At 40.0% G+C, this 19490-nt stretch overlaps 1 protein-coding gene across 7 annotated transcripts in view; it reads right to left on the bottom strand.

Annotated features, from left to right (window-relative positions):
* The window catches only part of mob2a (MOB kinase activator 2a), a 230387-nt gene that overhangs the window by 42016 nt on the left and 168881 nt on the right, over positions 1-19490 (bottom strand). Inside the window, exon 1 of one of the 7 annotated variants that reach the window (XM_060838884.1) lies at positions 2357-2495. The exons of the other annotated variants lie outside the window; for them this stretch is intronic. Within the exon in view, the coding sequence (XP_060694867.1) occupies positions 2357-2388 (32 nt within the window). The 5' untranslated portion in view covers positions 2389-2495. Of the gene's footprint in view, positions 1-2356; positions 2496-19490 lie in introns of those variants that run through there. 7 annotated transcript variants of the gene reach the window in all.

Below are 19490 nucleotides of genomic sequence, written 5' to 3'. Positions count from 1 at the left end.
TTCCTTCGGTTCTGGAGTAGTCAAATTGGACTCATGATATTAACTTGGTTTCTCTATCCCCACGTCATCATACCTGCTGAGTTTCTCTAGAACTTTGCTTTTATTTTAGTACTCTTCAGATAAATTTAAAAATTCAAAGCATGGCTCCAGTTTATCTTGCAACAAATATCTACCTGGTATGAAACATTACCTCTGGCTAAGATGTACTACTCAAAGCTGCACATTATACAAAACATATCAATGGACTCAAATGTAGAAATGTAACATGCGTTTAAACACAAAAATTCAAATTGCACCATCGAACATATTGCAGCACGGAGGAATAAAAATGATGCCCCTAAAGTGACATTCTATACATGATATTCTACCAACATCCATTTTCTCTTTTTTTTTTGAATAACCCAAATAATTTTAAGAAAGTGAATATTTTATCAACTCTAAACATCTATTCATCAGTGCAAGTATTTACATAATGCTGTAACAGTTTTGACTACACACCATGTATGCCAAGATAATTACTGATAGTATATTTTATTAGTCTATTAAACCAGTCACAGTGAGGTTTCATAATGGTAGCCTGAGCACCAAATTCCATAGGGGCAATAAATGTTGTAATCAAACAAACTTTGCCCTCCACATACTGACGGGAGAAGACAGCTGCTCAGAATTGTATCAGTGCCTGCAAAATATGTTTATTAAATAAGAAAAGGGAAGGCTTCAGCAGAATTAAAATGAGATGAATTCTGAAGAATTTGAATTCTTATATGTACAAATGATACTGAGAAAGTTTCCACGTGTCCCAATTCCATTAACCCTAGTACTGGACAATAAGAGCATCTACAAATGCATATGACAGGTATTCAAGCTGGACAATAAGCTTAGAATTAGGTAAATTTGTCTGTCTAAATCTTCCCTATGGCTCATACTGATTAATAGAACCGTAATCTTCCAAACTTTATCTTATATTAATTAATCCTCCCCACTATTGAGAGATATGGCCCATGTTCAAACTACTGCGATACAAAGTTTTAAAGTTACATTTACAGTACCTGTACTTCTGCATTCAGTTTATTTGTGGCACAGTCTGAGTTGCTCTGAATAAGTTTGGGAATAATATTTTGCCCACTTGTAAAATTCAGTAGCAGAGAATTCACATTCAATGCAACAGATTGAAGTTTAACTCGAGGTGGAGAATTGGGTGGTTTTAGTGAAAATAATGCAGTCATTGTGGTCTGTTAGCCTACTATAAAAGGCGCACAAAAACTCAGATTGATTTCAGGTACAGTTAGAAAACTGAAATTCTTGCAGTGTGGTCATTTGTCCCAATCCCATGCAAACGTCCCTAGTAACCTTTGATTCATGAACACTAATCTCTACACCAAATTTCAAGCTTTCTAACTTGAACAGCATGAATCAAATACTTATCTGTTATCAATATGATATGATAAAAGCAAAACTACTTCCAAATTGATCCGGCCTAACATATTTTCATTGACCCAGAGTTAGTTCTATAGAAATGCTGGACTGCAATAAATCTTGAGGTGGTGAGATATAATTGCTTATGCAACAAAATAGGTTACACAAAATCACACGTAACCATTCACCATGAATTCAACTACCTAAGATCAAGTTCAATCAATTCTGAAGATTTTAACTTAGGTCAAGTGCACAAACTGAAAACCGAATTTCAGTTAGCCACTTTCCAGAGTATCAATAAATAAATGCTAGCCATTCAGTGTGCAGGCTTTATGGCTATTAACATATTCTGGTTAGTCATTAAGTCATACTGCTGCAGGTACAGGCTCAAAATTAGTATCCAAACTAGAGTGAAACACTAAAACCCTGGTATGACAACTTAATGAATTGACAACTTATAACAAGCCACATTCAGTGGAGAAGTTAAATATTTACTGTACCATTTAACTATTTTGCCCCTTTTTTGTCAGTTAACAATTTTTCCATTCTGCCAACTAAATGAATGGTTTCAGAACCAATTTTATTTTTGGTGCAAACAAAAATGCATTGCATACTGACATGTCGCCAGCACACTGCAACGGCTAACATTTATATTTTGATGCTTACATCTTAACAATAAACTTAAAAATATGATAGACTTTATTAAGTATTCATCCATGCAGATCATTTCAAATTTTATTGTTTGCAAATTAATTACATCAAGGTGGCAGTCTGTTTGAGTGCGCGCAAGAATTTAAGCAAATCAATATCCAGTTCAGAGAGTAATATCTAGTTACTTGCTTAAGTTACTTAGTTAACGGATGTGAAATGGCAAAGTCTAAACATTTTAACCAATTTTCTCCATATCCAAGCCTTAAGTATTTCACTAAACTCTCTCTACCTCAGGACTTTTCCCCTGGCTTGTAGAACCATCTTGTAACACACTCCTGTTTTCTGTTGTCAAAATAATGACCTATCTTCACGATGGTTGAAATAATCTCCCACCATCGTAGTTTCTCAGCCTTCAAACTTCCTTGGTCTGTGTACAGCTCAAACTAATCAAACCACATTCACATCAGCACTGAGCTTGAAACAACCTTTGCTTTCAGCCAATCAGCCTGGGCTTGGCATGAAAGCACAAGCAATCCACTGATTTCATCAAAATCTCAGGCCATAAATCTAGGGAGCGTCTACAAACAGAAAGGAAGACTTCAGATGTGTGATTTAAATCTACAGCAGCTGTTTTGAAAGATACTGGAAAAATGCTAATTATTGTTTCAGTATCTTTCCCACATTTGATAAGGCTAATTTTGTTATTGGATAAGATATTTTTCCAACAAAGATTTCTCATTCTCTTCCCTCATCTTTTTAGTCCATTTCTACTCTCATTCATCAAAAAAGGTGAACAAGATTCCTTGCACTAATATCAATCTGTAATCAAAGCATAATTTCCACATCAGATATGCCTCAACATACAGACGTTGTACAAATCCAGTATCTTATCTCCCCATGGGATATTGGTAAACTTTGAATTGTTACTTTGTTCTACATGCCAAGTCTTGTGGTGTAGTGGTACCTTCCCTTCCTTTGTGCCAGGACACACAGGTTCAAGTCCCACCTGTTCCAGAGATGTGTAATGATACATCTGAATTGGAAACCAGAAAATATCTAAAATGGTTCATAACTAAATTGTAAACTCACTAAGTAACATTACTCGAAAACATTCAACTGAGTAACAAATTAATTAATGAAAGCGCAACTATGCTCTCGAATGAATTTCAATTTGGAATCCAACATTAGCTACTGAAACTGGTTTTATTCCAAACACAAACCAAACAGCAACTCAAAATCAAGTGGTAGATTTGCATTCAGTACAAGTGCTCCAACCAACAGTCCCAAACTCCTGGCTTGAACGGGAGGCTGCATGGACTGGTGACTAATACCATTTGTAGTTTATAAATGACAAACTAAAAAAAATATTTGAAATAACTTTTTCAAATTATACTTATGAAGAATACACACATGGATTTCTAATTTATGAACCTACATGTATTTGAAACAAAACAGATGTTTGAAACTGTCAGTTAACAGAAAAAAAAACAGTAAACTTCAACTCCATGTGAATTTTAGAGATCAAACTGAGAAAATATCATGCAGATGACATGATCAATCTTTTCAGAAAAAGTACCTTGAAAAAAAGCATTTTACAACTAAGTATATGCACAACACTGTTTTAATTACAATACATCTTTTGTGAATTATATGGAAAGGGAAACACACAACTTCTCAGTGTATGTGACAGCACATCAATCAAGTTTCCATTATAAGCTCTCCAATAATTTTCACTGAAACAGAAAGATCATACAGTGTATGAACAGGCACTGGTACTCAAATAGAAATGAATTAAAATCAGCTCAGGACCAAAAATAGAAAACTCTTTTCCTTAAAGATGATGATTGCACTTCCAAATTACAAGCAACTTTCTCTTACAAAGCAAATTTGTTTGGGTGCTTCAAAAAGTTTTGTGAGCAAAAGGCAAAGAAAATCATATCAATGCACCTCTGACCCTGGTCTCTAAAGTTTTTGGCAACCAAACCTTCATGGCTTCATAGATGCATGGCCCCTTAGGACTGGAAATGGCACCCCACCTCTGTACTCAACTGAGACACTCCTTGAAACTCAGTTGAGACACTCCTTAAATTGCAGAGCTGTTGGCAACGATCTTTTCATCTTCACTGTCAACGGGGGTGGTACCAGGGGACTGGAGAGTGGCGAATGTTGTGCCCCTGTTCAAAAAAGAGAATAGGGATAACCCTGGGAATTACAAGCCAGTTAGTCTTACTTCGGTGGTAGGCAAAGTAATGGAAAGGGTACTGAGGGATAGGATTTATGAGTATCTGGAAAGACACTGCTTGATTAGGGACAGCCAGCACGAATTTGTGAGGGGTAGGTCTTGCCTTACAAGTCTTATTGAATTCTTTGAGGAGGTGACCAAGCATGTGGATGAGGGTAGAGCAGTGGATGTAACGTACATGGATTTTAGCAAGGCATTTGATAAGGCTCCCCATGGTAGGCTTATGCGGAAAGTCAGGAGGCATGGGATAGTGGGAAATTTGGCCAGTTGGATAGAGAACTGGCTAACCGGTCGAAGTCAGAGAGTGGTGGTGGATGGTAAATATTCAGCCTGGAGCCCAGTTACAAGTGGAGTTCCGCAGGGATCAGTTCTGGGTCCTCTGCTGTTTGTAATTTTTATTAATGACTTGGAAATGGGAGTCGAAGGGTGGGTCAGTAAATTTGCAGACAATACAAAGATTGGTGGAGTTGTGGATCGTGAGGAGGGCTGTTGTCGGCTGCAAAGGGACTTAGATATGATGCAGAGCTGGGCTGAGGAGTGGCAGACGGAATTCAACCCTGTCAAGTGTGAGGTTGTCCATTTTGGAAGGACAAATAAGAATGCGGAATACAGGGTTAACGGTAGGATTCTTAGTAAGGTGGAGGAGCAGAGGGATCTTGGGATCTATGTTCATAGCTCTTTGAAAGTTGCCACTCAGGTGGATAGAGCTTGTAAGAAGGCCTATGGTGTATTAACGTTCATTAGCAGAGGGATTGAATTCAAGAGTTGTGAGGTGATGTTGCAGCTGTACAGGACTTGATAAGGCCACATTTGGAGTACTGTGTGCAGTTCTGGTCGCCTCACTTTAGGAAAGATGTGGAAGCTTTGGAGAGGGTGCAGAGGAGATTTACCAGGATGTTGCCTGGAATGGAGAATAGGTCGTACGAGGATAGGTGGAGTGTGCTAGGCCTTTTCTCATTGGAACGGCAAAGGATGAGGGGTGACTTGATAGAGGTTTATAAGATGATCAGGGGAATAGATAGAGTAGACAGTCAGAGACTTTTTCCCCGGGTACACAGAGTGTTACAAGGGGACATAAAGTTAAGGTGAAGGGTGGAAAGTATGGTGGGGGGGGGGGGGGGGGGGGGGGGAATGTCAGGAGTAGGTTCTTTACCCAGAGAGTGGTGGGGGCATGGAATGTGCTGCCTGTGGGAGTGGCAGAGTCAGAATCATTGGTGACCTTTAAGCGGCAATTGGATAGGTACATGGATAGGTGCTTAATCTAGGACAAATGTTCGGCACAACATCGTGGGCCGAAGGGCCTGTTCTGTGCTGCATCGTTCTATGTTCTATGAAACATTTATTTGACCAAGCTTTTCGTCATTTGTCCTAATTTCTCCGTTCTTCAGTTCACTATATACTGTGTATTTTATTAGTCAGGAAATTACTTGTGGAATATGCATCGCTTTGTGCAAAAGGATACATATCATCATTCTACTAGGATTGCAGTTCAACAGGACGGTTTCATTCACGATAACACCCATTTTCTGCACTGAGTCACAAACAGTGCAGTTTCTGTGAAGAACAGAGTGTGCATAGTACAGTCATGCCAGGACATGCTCAAGCTCACATCTGTCTAAACTACTCGACCAGACAGGCTTAAACAGAAATAGATTTTTTTTCAAAACATACATTTAATAGAAAACCATGCATGAACTGGCTTCTTTCAGCATTTTCTCCCTGTGTAAACACAACCAGTAGAAACTTGCTCAAGGCAACACAGTGGTCTAAAGTTAAGGCAAACTGATAGAAACCATGTAAACATAAAAATGAAGCAAATACCACAAGCAGCATAATAGTCTAAGTGTGCTACTCTGCAGCTTTTGGAATTCAAATAAAATATTTTCAGGAAGCTGTGGGAAGTGAGTAGCACGATTGATAACATTACACTGCACTCAAACTCCAAAACTATATTTCCCTCCCCACTCCGATCCACTTTCTGCAAAGACAGTTCCTACCATGACTACGTGGTCAGGGCCACACCCGCCAACAACTTACCCTCCCCTCCTGGCACCTTCTCCTGCCACTGCAGGAATTACAAAACCTGTGCCCACACCTCCCCCCTCACCTCCATCCAAGGCCCTAAAGGAGCCTTCCACATCCAAAGTTTCACCTGCACTTCCACAAATGTCATTTATTGCATCCGCTGCTCCTGATGCGGCCTCCTCTACATTGGGGAGACTGGATGCCTTCTCGATGAGCGTTTTGGGGAACACCTCCGGGACACACACACCAATCAACCTCACCACCCCTTGGCCGAACATTTCAACTCCCCCTCCCACTCTGCCGAGGACATGCAGGTCCTGGGTCTCCTCTACTGCCACTCCCTCACCATCTGATGCCTGGAGGAAGAACTCCTCATCTTCCACCTCGGAACCCTTCAACCCCAGGACATCAATAAGGTCTTCATCAGTATCCTCATTTCCCCTCCCGCTGTCACCCCCACCAACACCTTACCCCAGTTCCAAGCTTTCAGCTCAGCACCATCCTCATGACCTGTCCCACCTGCCAATCTTCCTTCCCACCCATTCACTCCATCCTCCTCTCCGAACTATCACTTTTGCCCCTTCCTCCATCCACCTATTGCACTCTCAACTACCTTCTCCCCAGCCTCATCCCTTCCCATTTATCCCTTCATCCAAGAAGCTTCGAACCTCATTGTTGAAGGGTTTTTGCCCAAAACGTCGATTTTCCATCTCCTTGGATGCTGCCTGACCTGCTGTACTTTTCCAGCACCACTCTAATCTTGACTCTAATATCCAGCATCTGCAGTCCTCATTTTTGTCTATGACCTAAAACTGCCTAACCATCCACATGCTTCTATTTTAATCTTAAATGAAGATGCACTTTTAGATAAAATGAATACAGAACCGTAGAGCGATAAAATACGGAAGGGGAACAATTATTTGGCTGATTGTACCCCTCCCGATTTTTTGAAAGAGCTATCAACTTAGTTTCACTCCAAACTCTGCCTCCATCACCCTGCATGATTTTTTTTCCTGTCCAGCATCTTCAAAAACGAATTGAATAAATAACTGTTCAATCTACTTTCACCACCTTTCTGGGCAATGTGCCCTAAATCACAACAATGTTGTCAAGTAAAATCATGTTTTCCCAGGATGGGGAGCCCAGAACTAGAAGACATAGGTTTAGGGTGAGAGGGGAAAGATTTTAAAGGTATCTAGGGTGCAATTTTTTTCACAGGAGGTGGTGCATGTATGGGAAGAACTGCCAGACAAAGTGGTGGAGGCTGGTACAATTACAATATTCAAAAGGCATCTGGATGGGTATAGGAATAGTAAGGATTGAGAGGGATGTGGGTCAAGTACTGGCAAATGGGACTAGATAATTTTAGGATATCAGGTAGGCATGGAAGAGGTGGACGTAGGGGGTCTGTTTCAGTTCTGTACATCTCAATGACTCTATGTCACCTCTAGCTTATTTGCCTTATCACCTTGTATCTATCTTTTCTGATTATGATTCTTCCATTCCTCTTAATCTATTGCATCCAATCATGATTTTGAACATCTCTATCAAAACGCTTGGTGACCTTCTCAAAAGGAGAAGAAATGATTTTAGGTTTTCCAATCTCTCCACATCACTGAAGTTCTTCATCTCTTGTACTATTCTACTTGCTCTCCAAACCCTTGACATTCTGTGAAGTGTGTTACCAAGAGTGGAAAGTAATACTCCGGATTTTCCCCAACCAGTCTTTTAGAAAACATTTCAGAAACCTTATTTGCTTTAGCACCTTTGAAATCGTTAATAAACTGAAGAATGCCACATGTATTAATTTTTCAGAAGCTGCCTTCTCAACATGCCCTGCCACAAGAGGATTTACATTAACACCCAAATGTTTCAGTTCCTAAATTCCAATCAAAATAAACCCTCATTTAAAGTTGGACCAGTTCATTTTGCCTTAACTTATTCTGATCAAAATTAGATCACGAGTCAAATTTCAATTGTCATGGATCTGACCATCAACATTCACCTGATGTTTATTGGCATCCTCATCATTCTTTGGTGCATTGCTGAGCTTAGTGGTGTCAGCAAACTTTAAAATTATGACCTGCACTTACAAATTCGGGTCATAAACATATCAAAAACAGTAGTGTTCCTAATTCTGGTCTCTACGGAAGACCACCGAATACTCAATAGTCTGAAAACCAACTACCCCAACACTACACTCTCTGTTCCTTAGCTGGGCTGATGGTGATAGTTAATTTCAAGAATTTCATACCATTCAACAACTACATAAACAAAATTGTCGTCAACACCTTTGGACAATCCTTACACACATTAACCACAGTATCCTAATCTACCCTCTTTTCATTCAAATCAAATCAAGTTAATCAACACTGTTTGCTTCAACACATCATGTTGACTTTCACTTATTAGCTACAAAAGAATACAATGTCAAATAAGACTAAAAAGACATCACATTGCCTTTCCAGGCAAATAGAAAATTTCATTTGCTGTAACATACAGAACCAATTACTGTACAAATGACATTTGTATTCCTTTCCAGGGTGAGGGGCATTAGTGCTAAGAGGACTGCCTCAAATTCTCACTTAATTGAAAACAACATTCCTGCCACTCAAAAAAGTGTTATATGTAGTGCTTGACCTACTAACACATCATACTCAAATGAGCAGCTTCTAATGTGTAACTCTGTGGTCAGTAGAAGCATAGTTTACATAACTTTGAAAACACTTTCTCTCCATCTTAAACCTGCAACTTTTAAGGATGCTTGACTTAAAACCAAAATAATTAAAAAGTATATTTCCCCCAAGAGATAGCTATTTATTTTACAATGTGCTGTATAGCTCATTTTGTATCAACAAAATGTTCAATTTATATAAAACTTTCTGGGCAAGCACTGGCTTGTCTTTAAGTGTTGATGGGTTTACATGTGGTTGGAGAAAGTAAAACCACTTATGTTGGAGTTTCCTCAACATATTTTGTTTACCGTTTGGGATTGATACAGCAACATTGATGACACTTCCAAATATGAATTTGCACATTTTGTCATCAGAAATAAAACAAGTTCAGCATCTTAGGGTAAGAATGTTTGGATAGAAACAGGTTCGTTATAGCTGATGCACAGTTTGAAGGAGCATGTTTGTCACATGGGATATAATTGCTCCAAAAATCTGGCACATGCCACAGATTTTATCAACTAGGTAAAAACAAGTTTACTACGAGGCAAATAGAAAATTTCATTTGCTGTAACATACAGAACCAATTACTGTACAAATGACATATTTCATGTTGCAGTAAGGTCAAAAAATGTTATCAACAACATTCAATGTACAGAACAAGTTTTTTTTGTAATACGTAGCATTTCTTTTACTTCAGTAAGATTATATTTCAGTTTCCCATGGCCTTACAAACTAATTACTGTTGGAGCTTCACTGCCTCCACAGAAAAATCTTCTATGTGCACTAGTCCGATTTTTCGGAGTTGCTGAAGCATGAAAAGGCAATAAATTAAGTGAACACACTGCCCAATATTCGATGGTATAATGAATTTGATTAACGTAATAATTTCTCATTAGTTTATTACAATGCTTTGAAATCCTATTTAATAAATAAATATTTAAGACTAAATTTTGCAAAGTGCAGAAAAAAAAATACAACTTTTTGTAAAAGGATTAAAAGGACACCTACCAAAACACTCCTTTGCGTTATGGAACATGCTAAGGACGACAATGGGCAACGAAGTGGGTTAGGCTCATGAATCAAGAATCATGATGCAATTGCTGCTACTGCGAGAATAACAACCCACTGAATATAGAAGGTAAAATAATCAATATTAATTAACAACAGTAATTTTGAGACAGTCTGTCTTCTGGAATTTAATCGAGACAAATGCAAAGTGATGTATTTTGGAGAATCAAATGTAGGTATAAATTATACTGTAAATGGCAGAACCCTTAGGAACATTAACATGCAGACTGACCTGGGTGTGCAGGTCTGCAATTCCCTAAAAATGGCAACACACATAGCCAAGGCAATTAAGGAGGCATTTGGCATACTTGCCTTAATTGGCCAGAACATGGAGTACAAAAGTTGGCAAATGATACTGCAGCTAAATAATATCCTTATTAGACCACATTTGGAGTATTGCATACAGTTTTGGGTGCCACACCACCAGATGAATGTGGAAGGTTTGGAGAGTGTGCAGAGAAAGTTCACAGGGTAGGCACTGCCTATGAGGAAAGGTTAAAATAACGAGAATTGTTTTCACTGGCAGGATGGCAGCTGAGAGGAGACGTGATAGAAGTCCACAAAATTATGACAGACATAGATAGGGTCAGAGCCTTTACCCCAGGGTTGAAGTTTCAATTACATGGGGACACAGTTAAAGGGAAGAGGAGTTAGGTTTAAGGGGATGTGCACGGGAGGTTTTTCAGGCAGAGAGTGGTAACAACCTGCCAGAACGTACGGTCAGAAGAGGTGGTGGAAGCAGGCACAGTGGCAACATTTAAGAGGCAAATGAATGATTACATGAATAGGAGGGAAGAGGGGAATGCTGACCAAATAAGGGCAGAATGTTTATTTTGTCATTTAGCAGTATTGGTCTGACAAGGCCACTTCCCACATTAAGTCTTCGCTATGATCAGCAGCAGAATTTTCCTTTGCAACCGAGAGCAAATGTTTAAGGTAGTGAAAGGGATATTGACCAAGCACTCTGTTTTGTCCTGGATGGTACCATGTTTTTTTAATATCATTGTCATAGTGATATACAGCAGTGAAACAGACTCTTCGGTCCAACTTGACCATGCTGACCAGATATCCTAACCTAATCTGGAGCTGCATTTACCCATGCAATCGAACAGACACCAGACTTGTGTCTTCTAAATAGTGGGCAGGCTTTGAGAAGTCAGAAAGCAAGTAACTCACTATAGCATTCCAGTCAAAGAACTGCCTTCACAGCTACAGCTTTTAAAATAGGTGGTCTTGCTTTTCAGCTTCAGCTGAGTAGTAACTGACAGAAAATTTGTGGTGGGGATTTCAGCAGTGTCAAAGGGAGATGGTTAGATTTTCTCTTGTTGGAAATGGACACTGCTTAGCACTTGTGTGGCTCGAATGTTACCTTTCACCTATTAACATAAATCTGAATGTTGCCTGGGTTTGCTGTGTTTTGAAGTTGACTAATTGGCTTTCTTGGGGGGAGGTGGGGAAGCCAAGATTTGTCCTGGGACCCATAATGTCTCATGGTTTCAAGTCTGACATGGGCAAGGAAACTCACTGCTGAAAACAACTTACTGCCTTTCTCAGCTGATAAATCAGCACTTCGCCATCACTCCTCTTAAGTTCTGACGAAGGAGCAGTGGACCCAACCTTAACTCTGCTTTCTCTCCACAGATGCTGCCAGACCTGCTGAGCTTTCTCAGCAACTTGTTTTTGTTTCTGATTTCCAGCATCCGCAGTTCTTGGAGTTCTTTTTTCAGAATTCCTCCACATTTACCACCACTCACAAAAGACACGCTGCAAAGGAAAGGCCACTGCACAAAGTTCTATCTTCACATAGAGGACACTGAGCATTGTGGTGCATGGTACTTCAGAATGATAAATAGGAGAGATTCAAAACCAATGCGGCAGGGAAGTGCTGTGGGCCATTTCCAGAATCAGAATTTTATTTAATCACAATCTCTACCATCACAGCCCAGCCCAACATCTCTCACTTTACCACCACCATCAAACCAGGGAACCAATCCTGGCTCAGTGAGTGTACGAGAGAATGCCAGGAGCAGCAGCAGGTATGCCTAAATTTGAGGTGCCAATATGGTAAAGCTACATTTATCTGTATACATGCCTGCTAAGAAGGGGAAAGCAGCATTTAACAGACAGAATTAAACTATCCCACAACCAACACATCAGTCCAAGCATTGCAGTCCTGTCATGTTTATTGAAATGGTAGACAATTAAACAGCTGAGGAAATTCTACAAATGGGTATATGAATAGGAAGGGTTTGGAGGGATATGGGCTGGATGCTGGCAGGTAGGATTAGATTGGGTTGGGATATCTGGTCGGCGTGGACGGGTAGGACCAAAGGGTCTGTTTCTGTGCTGTACATCTCTATGACTCTAAATGAGGAAGCCCAGCATTACAATTATGAGTCTTCAACCAATTAATTTAATTCCATGTGATGTCAAGAAATGGCTAATAGCAAAGCCTGTGGGCCTCGAAAACATCCTGGCAGTAGTAGTGAAGACTTGTGCCCCAGAACTAGATGAGCCCCTGCCAAGCGGTTGTGTACTGTCATTTAAACAACCATGAAACTACACAGTAATGTCTTGTCGATGAGAAGCAGGATAAATCCAAACCAGCCAATTATTGTCCGATCAATTGTGCCTTAATCATAGAAGCAACGGAAGGTCTCAGTGCAATCAAATGGCTTAGTTAGTTAGTTAGCTTGCCAATGCTCAGTCTGGGTTCTCCATTCCAGATCTGTGATGTAAACATTGCGTCAATGTTTTCCTCCCAGGTACAGCCAAAGCAGTCAAATCATGACAATCTATTTTTATCTAATGATATCATAATTCTGCAAAAAAATTGATTTTCCGAAAATAGTTTTTGATATCAAAACTATCTGTACACTGGTACATTTTAAAAAGGGTGGGGCAAATAAGCACACAAAACACTGTCAGTTCCCAAGATTAATAAGATGAATTGGGAGGGGCTCTCCTTTTCCTGGAATTAATTGAGATCATAATTAATGCTGCCTTTTGTGTTATGGTTCATTGCTGCTGGAAAACCTATTAGAATTTGAGATGAGATTATAATCTACTAAAAGGAGCAAAATTACTTCCAGAAGGAAAGGAAATTGAATGTGGCCCTTGGTGCCAGGCAGTTGGATAAAACCTTGAATTCTGTCTGCATAAACTACATGCCCATTTATAGTTCTCACTGCATGTATCGTTTTCATTGAGCTCTTGTTCAACCTCAACTTCAAACACTGCATAAACAAACACTTGTAATCAGCTTCCTTCTTGCCTTAAGGTTGTACTGTTAAACACCATGGGAAACTTTGCACACTGACTGCTTACCCTGTTAAACAAAAGGGGCACCTCTCATCTTCGGTTGTCCTTGGCAAGATTCTGGCCTTATGACAAAGGATGACTGGCAGATTAGAATTGCTGATAGTACAGAAACTATCAATAATTGATCCAAAGCCCTCATCCACAAAGACATTACAGAGCATTATACAATGATCAGATGGGCTGATGGGTCAAGGGGATAGATGCAGTTTAATTTACAAAAAGGAGGGGTGCTGCATTTTGGTAAGGCAAATCATGGCAGGACTTGATGATAGGGTCCTGGGAAGTGTTGCCGAAAATAAGAGAGACCATGGAGTACAGGTTCATAGCTCCTGAAAGGTGGAGTGACAGGTGGACAGGGCAGTGAAGGAGGTAACAAAAGCAGAAATTAATGGAAAAGATTAGCAGGTCTGGTAGCATCTGTGTAGAAAAATCAGAGTTAATGTCTTGGGTCAAGTGATCCTTTGTCAGATGGTGTTTGGTACGCTCTCCTTTATTGGTCAATGTATTGAGTATTACGGTAATGGATGAAGCCAATTTTGGAATACTGTATTCAGGCTGGGGCTATTTTCCCTGGAGGGCAGAGGCTGAAGGTGACCTTACAGAGATTTATAAAATCTTTAAGGGCATGGAATGGATAGGATGACCAGCCAAGGTCATTTTTCTGAGGGTTAGGTAGTCTAAAAGTAGAAGGCATAAGTTTAAAGGTGGGAGGGGCAAGATTTAAAAGATTTGAGGGGCAACTTTTTCACATTGAGGGTGGTGCATGTATGGAATGAACTTAAGAGTCAAAGAGATGTATGGCATGGAAACAGACCCTTCGGTCCAACCATCCATGCTGACCAGATATACCAACACAATCTAATTCCACTTGCCAGCACCTGGCCCATATCCCTCCAAAACCTTCCTATTCATATACCCATCCAAATGCCTTTTAAATGTTGCAATTGTACCAGCCTCCACCACTTCCCCTGTGTGAAAAAGTTGCCCCTTAGGTCCTTTATATATCTTTCCCCTCTCATCCTAAACCTATGCCCTCTAGTTCTGGACTCCCCCACCCCAGGGAAAAGACTGTCTATTTATCCTATCCATGCCCCTCAATTTTGTAAACCTCTACAAGGTCACCCCTCAGCCTCTGACTCTCCAGGGAAAACAGCCCCAGCCTGTTCAGCCTCTCCCTATGGCTCAAATCCTCCAACCCTGGCAACATTCTCGTAAATCTTTTCTGAACCCTTTCAAGTTTCACAACATCTTTCCGATAGGAAGGAGACCAGAACTGCATGCAAGATTCCAACAGTGGCTTAACCAATGTCCTGTACGGCCGCAACATGACCTCCTAACTCCTGTACTCAATACTCTGACCAGTAAAGGAAAGCATACCAAATACCTTCTTCACTATCCTAGCTACCTGCGACTCCACTTTCAAGGAACTATGAACCTGCACTCCAAAGTCTCTTTGTTCAGCTACACTCCCTAGGACCTTACCATTAAGTGTATAAGTCCTGCTAAGATTTGCTTTGCCAAAATGCAGCACCTCGCAATTATCTGAATTAAACTCTATCAGCCTTACCTCTGTTGTAGGAAAGGATTATAAGAGATAAGATTTATTATCATCTAACAAGCAACAATTTGATTTCAGATAGTCAACATGATTTCGTCAAGGGCAGGTAGTTAATCACAAACCTCATTGAGTTTTTTGTGAAGGTGACCAAGCATGTAGATGAGGGTAGGGCAGTTGACGTGCTATACAGGGACTTCAGAAAAGTCTTTGATAAAAGTTCCACATGGTAGGCTGTTGGAGAAAATACAGAGGCATAGGACTGAGGGTGGTTTAGCAGTTTGGATTAGAAACTGGCTTTTTGAAAGAAGGCAGAGAGTGGTGGTTGATGGAAAATATTCAGCTTGGAGTTCCGTTACTAGTGGTGTGCCACAAGGATCGGTTTTGGGACCACTGCTGTTTGTTATTTTTAATAAATGATTTAGATGCAGCTATAGATGACACTAAAGTTGGTGGAGTAGTGGACAGTTTGGAAGAATGTTACAGGTTGCAGGGGGACTTGGATAAATGGCAGAATTGGGCTGAGAGGTGGCAAATGGAGTTTAATGCAACTAAATGTGAGGTGATGCACTTTGGGAAGAATAAAAGGAAGGCAGATTACTGGGTCGATGGAAAGATTCTTGGTAGTGTGGATGTGCAGGGGGATCTTGGAGTCCATGTACATAGATCCATGAAAGTTGCCATCCAGGTTGATAGTGCTGCTGAGAAGGCATACAGTGTGTTAGGTTTCATTGGTAGAGGGATTGAGTTCTGGAGCCACAATATCATGCTGCAACTAGACAAAATGCTAGTGCGGCCACACTTGGAATATTGTGTACAGTTCTGGTCGCCATATATTGGGAAGGATGTGGTAGCATTGGAAAAAGTGCAGAGGAGATTTACTAGAATATTTCCTGGTCTGGAGGGAAGGTCTTATGAGGAAAGGCTGAGAGATTAGAGTCTGTTCTCATTGGAAAGAAGGCAGCTGAGAGGGAATTTGATAGAGACATAAAAGATGATCAGAGGATTAGATAGGGTAGACAGTGAAAGTCGTTTTCCGAGGATGACGTCAGCTCGCACAAGGGGGCATACCTACAAATTGAGGGGTGATAGATTTAAGACAGATGTCAGAGGCAGGTTCTTTACGCAGAGAGTGGTAAGGGCGTGGAATGGCCTATCTGCCAATGTAGTTAACTCAGCCACACTGGGGGCATTTCAACAATCCTTGGATAAGCACATGGATGATGAGGGGATAATGTACGGGGACGAGCTGAGAATAGTTCGCAGGTCGGCGCAACATCGAGGGCCGAATGGCCTGTCCTGCACTGTATTGTTCTATGTTCTAATATCAGGTAAGACATGTATAGAAATCATCCAATCAAGTACATACCAAGCCTATTTGAGGTATTTTGGACAATACAAGATGTGACATAAAGTAATAAATCTACAAGGTCTAAAGTGCCTGGAGTGAAATGCATTTGAAGCATTAATTTGAGAGATACAGTGTACAATAGTGTCCCAGCACAAGATACTTATAGATGACTTTACCAAAAGTGGCTTGCATGCCTGTTATTGAGAAGAGGACATAATCAAGTTCAAAAGGCATTACATCAGTTCTTAGAAAGTTATTAAATTTTAACATAATATTCCATTCACAAATCTAGTGTCCTTAATCTCAGGAAAAATAATACAATTACTACTACCACACTTATTTTAGCAAATTAGCTTTGCATGTTAGAATTCCCCACAATATTTCAACATATGGCTGCTAGACAATAGGGCGGTTCAATGAATTTAGCAATAAAAGAGGCGACTAATGAAAGTGCCAAAAACAAACAGTGAGAATATTAGTTTTAAAAGCTATAATTTGAAAGACCTATTGTTGGCTGTAAAGTTGGCAGAAGATAGGGTTTTGCAGGAAATGAGTTCAGCGCTTTCAGTTTAACCTGTCGCAGACTAACAGTGGTCTCCATTGTATAGCTTAACTTACCAATTTACTGACTCTAGCCTTGCCCGAGTAGTTGTGTGCACGCTATGCAGTCAGCTTGGTTTCAACTCTGAAAACCAAGATGATATTTGCCCACATATACAAACCCAACACCTCTCTGTTCACAAAGCCCATGAAGAACTGGATTCTAGTTAAAAGATTCAATGTTATTCAGGTCTCTGCACTCATACTTTGAAATAAATAAAATATTCCAAAAATATAATACTTATAAAACTGAATATCCAAATATTATGGATCAGCAATAATGATGTAGAACGATGTAGAATTCAAAAGTTGTCATTCATAACTTAAACAATGAAGCAGAAGAACTGTCAGCTGAGGTGGTAGAGGAGATACACAGGACCGATGGAATGATAAAGCCAAGACATACGAGAGAAAAAAAAATTAAGATCACATAAGTTTAGAGGTGTCTATCCTTTCTGAAACAAGACAGCTGAATGCTCCAGACTTGGAAATAATAAATAAATATCTTTTTACAGTGAAATGTTAAGTTTTCTCATCTGCCAATTTTCATTTTTAAGTTGCTGAATTTTTAAACAGGTTGAGATATATACTTTTTCTTCACTGCAATAATCTGCCTAGATTTAATCAAGGCTTTCTTGGCTGTGCATGTTATGCAAAGTCTGCAACTATCCTGTTGCATGAATTCTAATGTTACACCACGCTTGGAAAAAGACAGACCAGATTTGGATTTCAATTTGTGTGAACATTAATGTGATTTCACTGCACGTATGCAATTTGTGTGTTTCACCTCTGAAAGATACATTCTTACTGACTAATAAATATCAGCAGATCACCTCAAAACAGCACACACTCACCAGCCTTCATATACCATCTATCGTTTTCCCACAACTGATGAATCAGTACACCCTGTCAAATACCACTTTCACTAGCCAAGTTGCTTCAATAGCAACTTTCAAATCTACATCCATTATTGCCTACAAGAACAAGCAGACACCACCAAATTTTGTGAAGTTCCCCTCCAAGCCACACACCAGACTGACTTTAAACTTTATCGCTGTTCCTTGACTGTCATGAGGTTAATGTCCTGGAAATGCCTTCCGAATAGCACTTTGGGTGTCCCTGCACTCCAAGGAGTGCAATGGTTCAAAGCAGAAGCTAACTACCTTTTTCAGGAGAGTTGCAAATGCAGGTTATAAATACTGGCTTAGCCAGTGAAGCCAACATCCTATGAATGAATAAAAACCAACAACATGGACTGCAAGGGCACAGAACACACTTTCGATGAGGAACTTCAATAACCATTGATAGTGATTCAGTAGTGCCAGCACTGACTAAGTTGAGCATGTCCTGAAGGAGCAGAGAGAATCAAAGAGGAAAACGAACACATTTGCTCTTCACCAATCTACATGCCACAACTGCATTTATCAATGAGTGTTTCTGAATTAGCGCCTCTCAATCCTTATGGAGACAAAGCTTTGTCTTTGAAATAAGGTCAAGCTGTTATGTTTAGTTCAGAACAGAGTGAGGAGCTCAAAACTGGACATCCACGATGCACTATGAACATCATGCAATCCACTGTACTGTAATCAGTACCTTTGGCATGACACATCCTCAGTTTGAAATTACCTAACAGGTATAATAACAAATGTGTAAGAGCATTCCAGAAGGAGAACCAATGTACCCAGAAAGTGGGTGTCAACCAGGAGAAGACACAATCCAGGGCTATGTGTATGTTAAAATGTGGAAAATGTAAACTGAGATCAGATCAAACCTCTGCTGTCCTGCCACTTCTAGACTATTACTGAATGATTGGCCAGACTCTCATTCAACATGCTAGGCTCCAGCATCATGTCTGTCTCAAATAAAAACTGAAGAACTGGCACCCAGCTTCAATCAAAAACATAAATGGATAATCCATTCCACCTCTTCTCGAGATCCCACTATCACAGTCATTCTTCAGCCAATTTGATTCAATTTGAAGGGACCATAAAGCAAATGATTATGTTCCCCAGCAACATCCCAACTACAGTGATACCAACTACAGTATTACAAAACTAGCTTGCCCCTAGTCAAGCTGTTCTAGCACAGCTACAAAACTGGCAACTACTTGACAACATAGGAAATTGCTTAAGTATGCTTTGTCTACAAAAATCAGAACAATTTCAATCTTTCCAATTACTACATAAAAATCTGCTCTCAATCGTCATAATGACAGAAGGCACCACTGACACTTCATTCAAGGTGTATTTAATTGCTTATGTTCCATTTGAGTCCGATCAGAATCATTCAGTTCTAAACCTCATTACGGTTTTGCTCCAAAACAGACAAAAGGATTGAATTCCAGTTGTAAGGATGAGCACCCACAACATTAAGGTATCTCAAAGGAGCCCTGTAACATGGAAGTCAATAGTAAACAGTCAGAAGTTTATTCCCTAGAAGAAAACATAGCCAATATAAAATGACCAAGATTGTTTAAGATCAACTCCTTATGGCAGGCCCAACCATCTTCAATAGCTTCAATGATCTTCTCTTAATCTTAAGATGTCAAGTGAAGACAACCAAAGTGAGAATCCGACAGTGAATACT

The sequence above is a fragment of the Hemiscyllium ocellatum genome, chromosome 18, assembly GCF_020745735.1.
Source record: "Hemiscyllium ocellatum isolate sHemOce1 chromosome 18, sHemOce1.pat.X.cur, whole genome shotgun sequence".
Classification (NCBI taxonomy): domain Eukaryota; kingdom Metazoa; phylum Chordata; class Chondrichthyes; order Orectolobiformes; family Hemiscylliidae; genus Hemiscyllium; species Hemiscyllium ocellatum.
The sequence above is the reverse complement of the archived record's forward strand: the minus strand, read 5'-3'. Positions and strand labels throughout refer to the sequence as shown.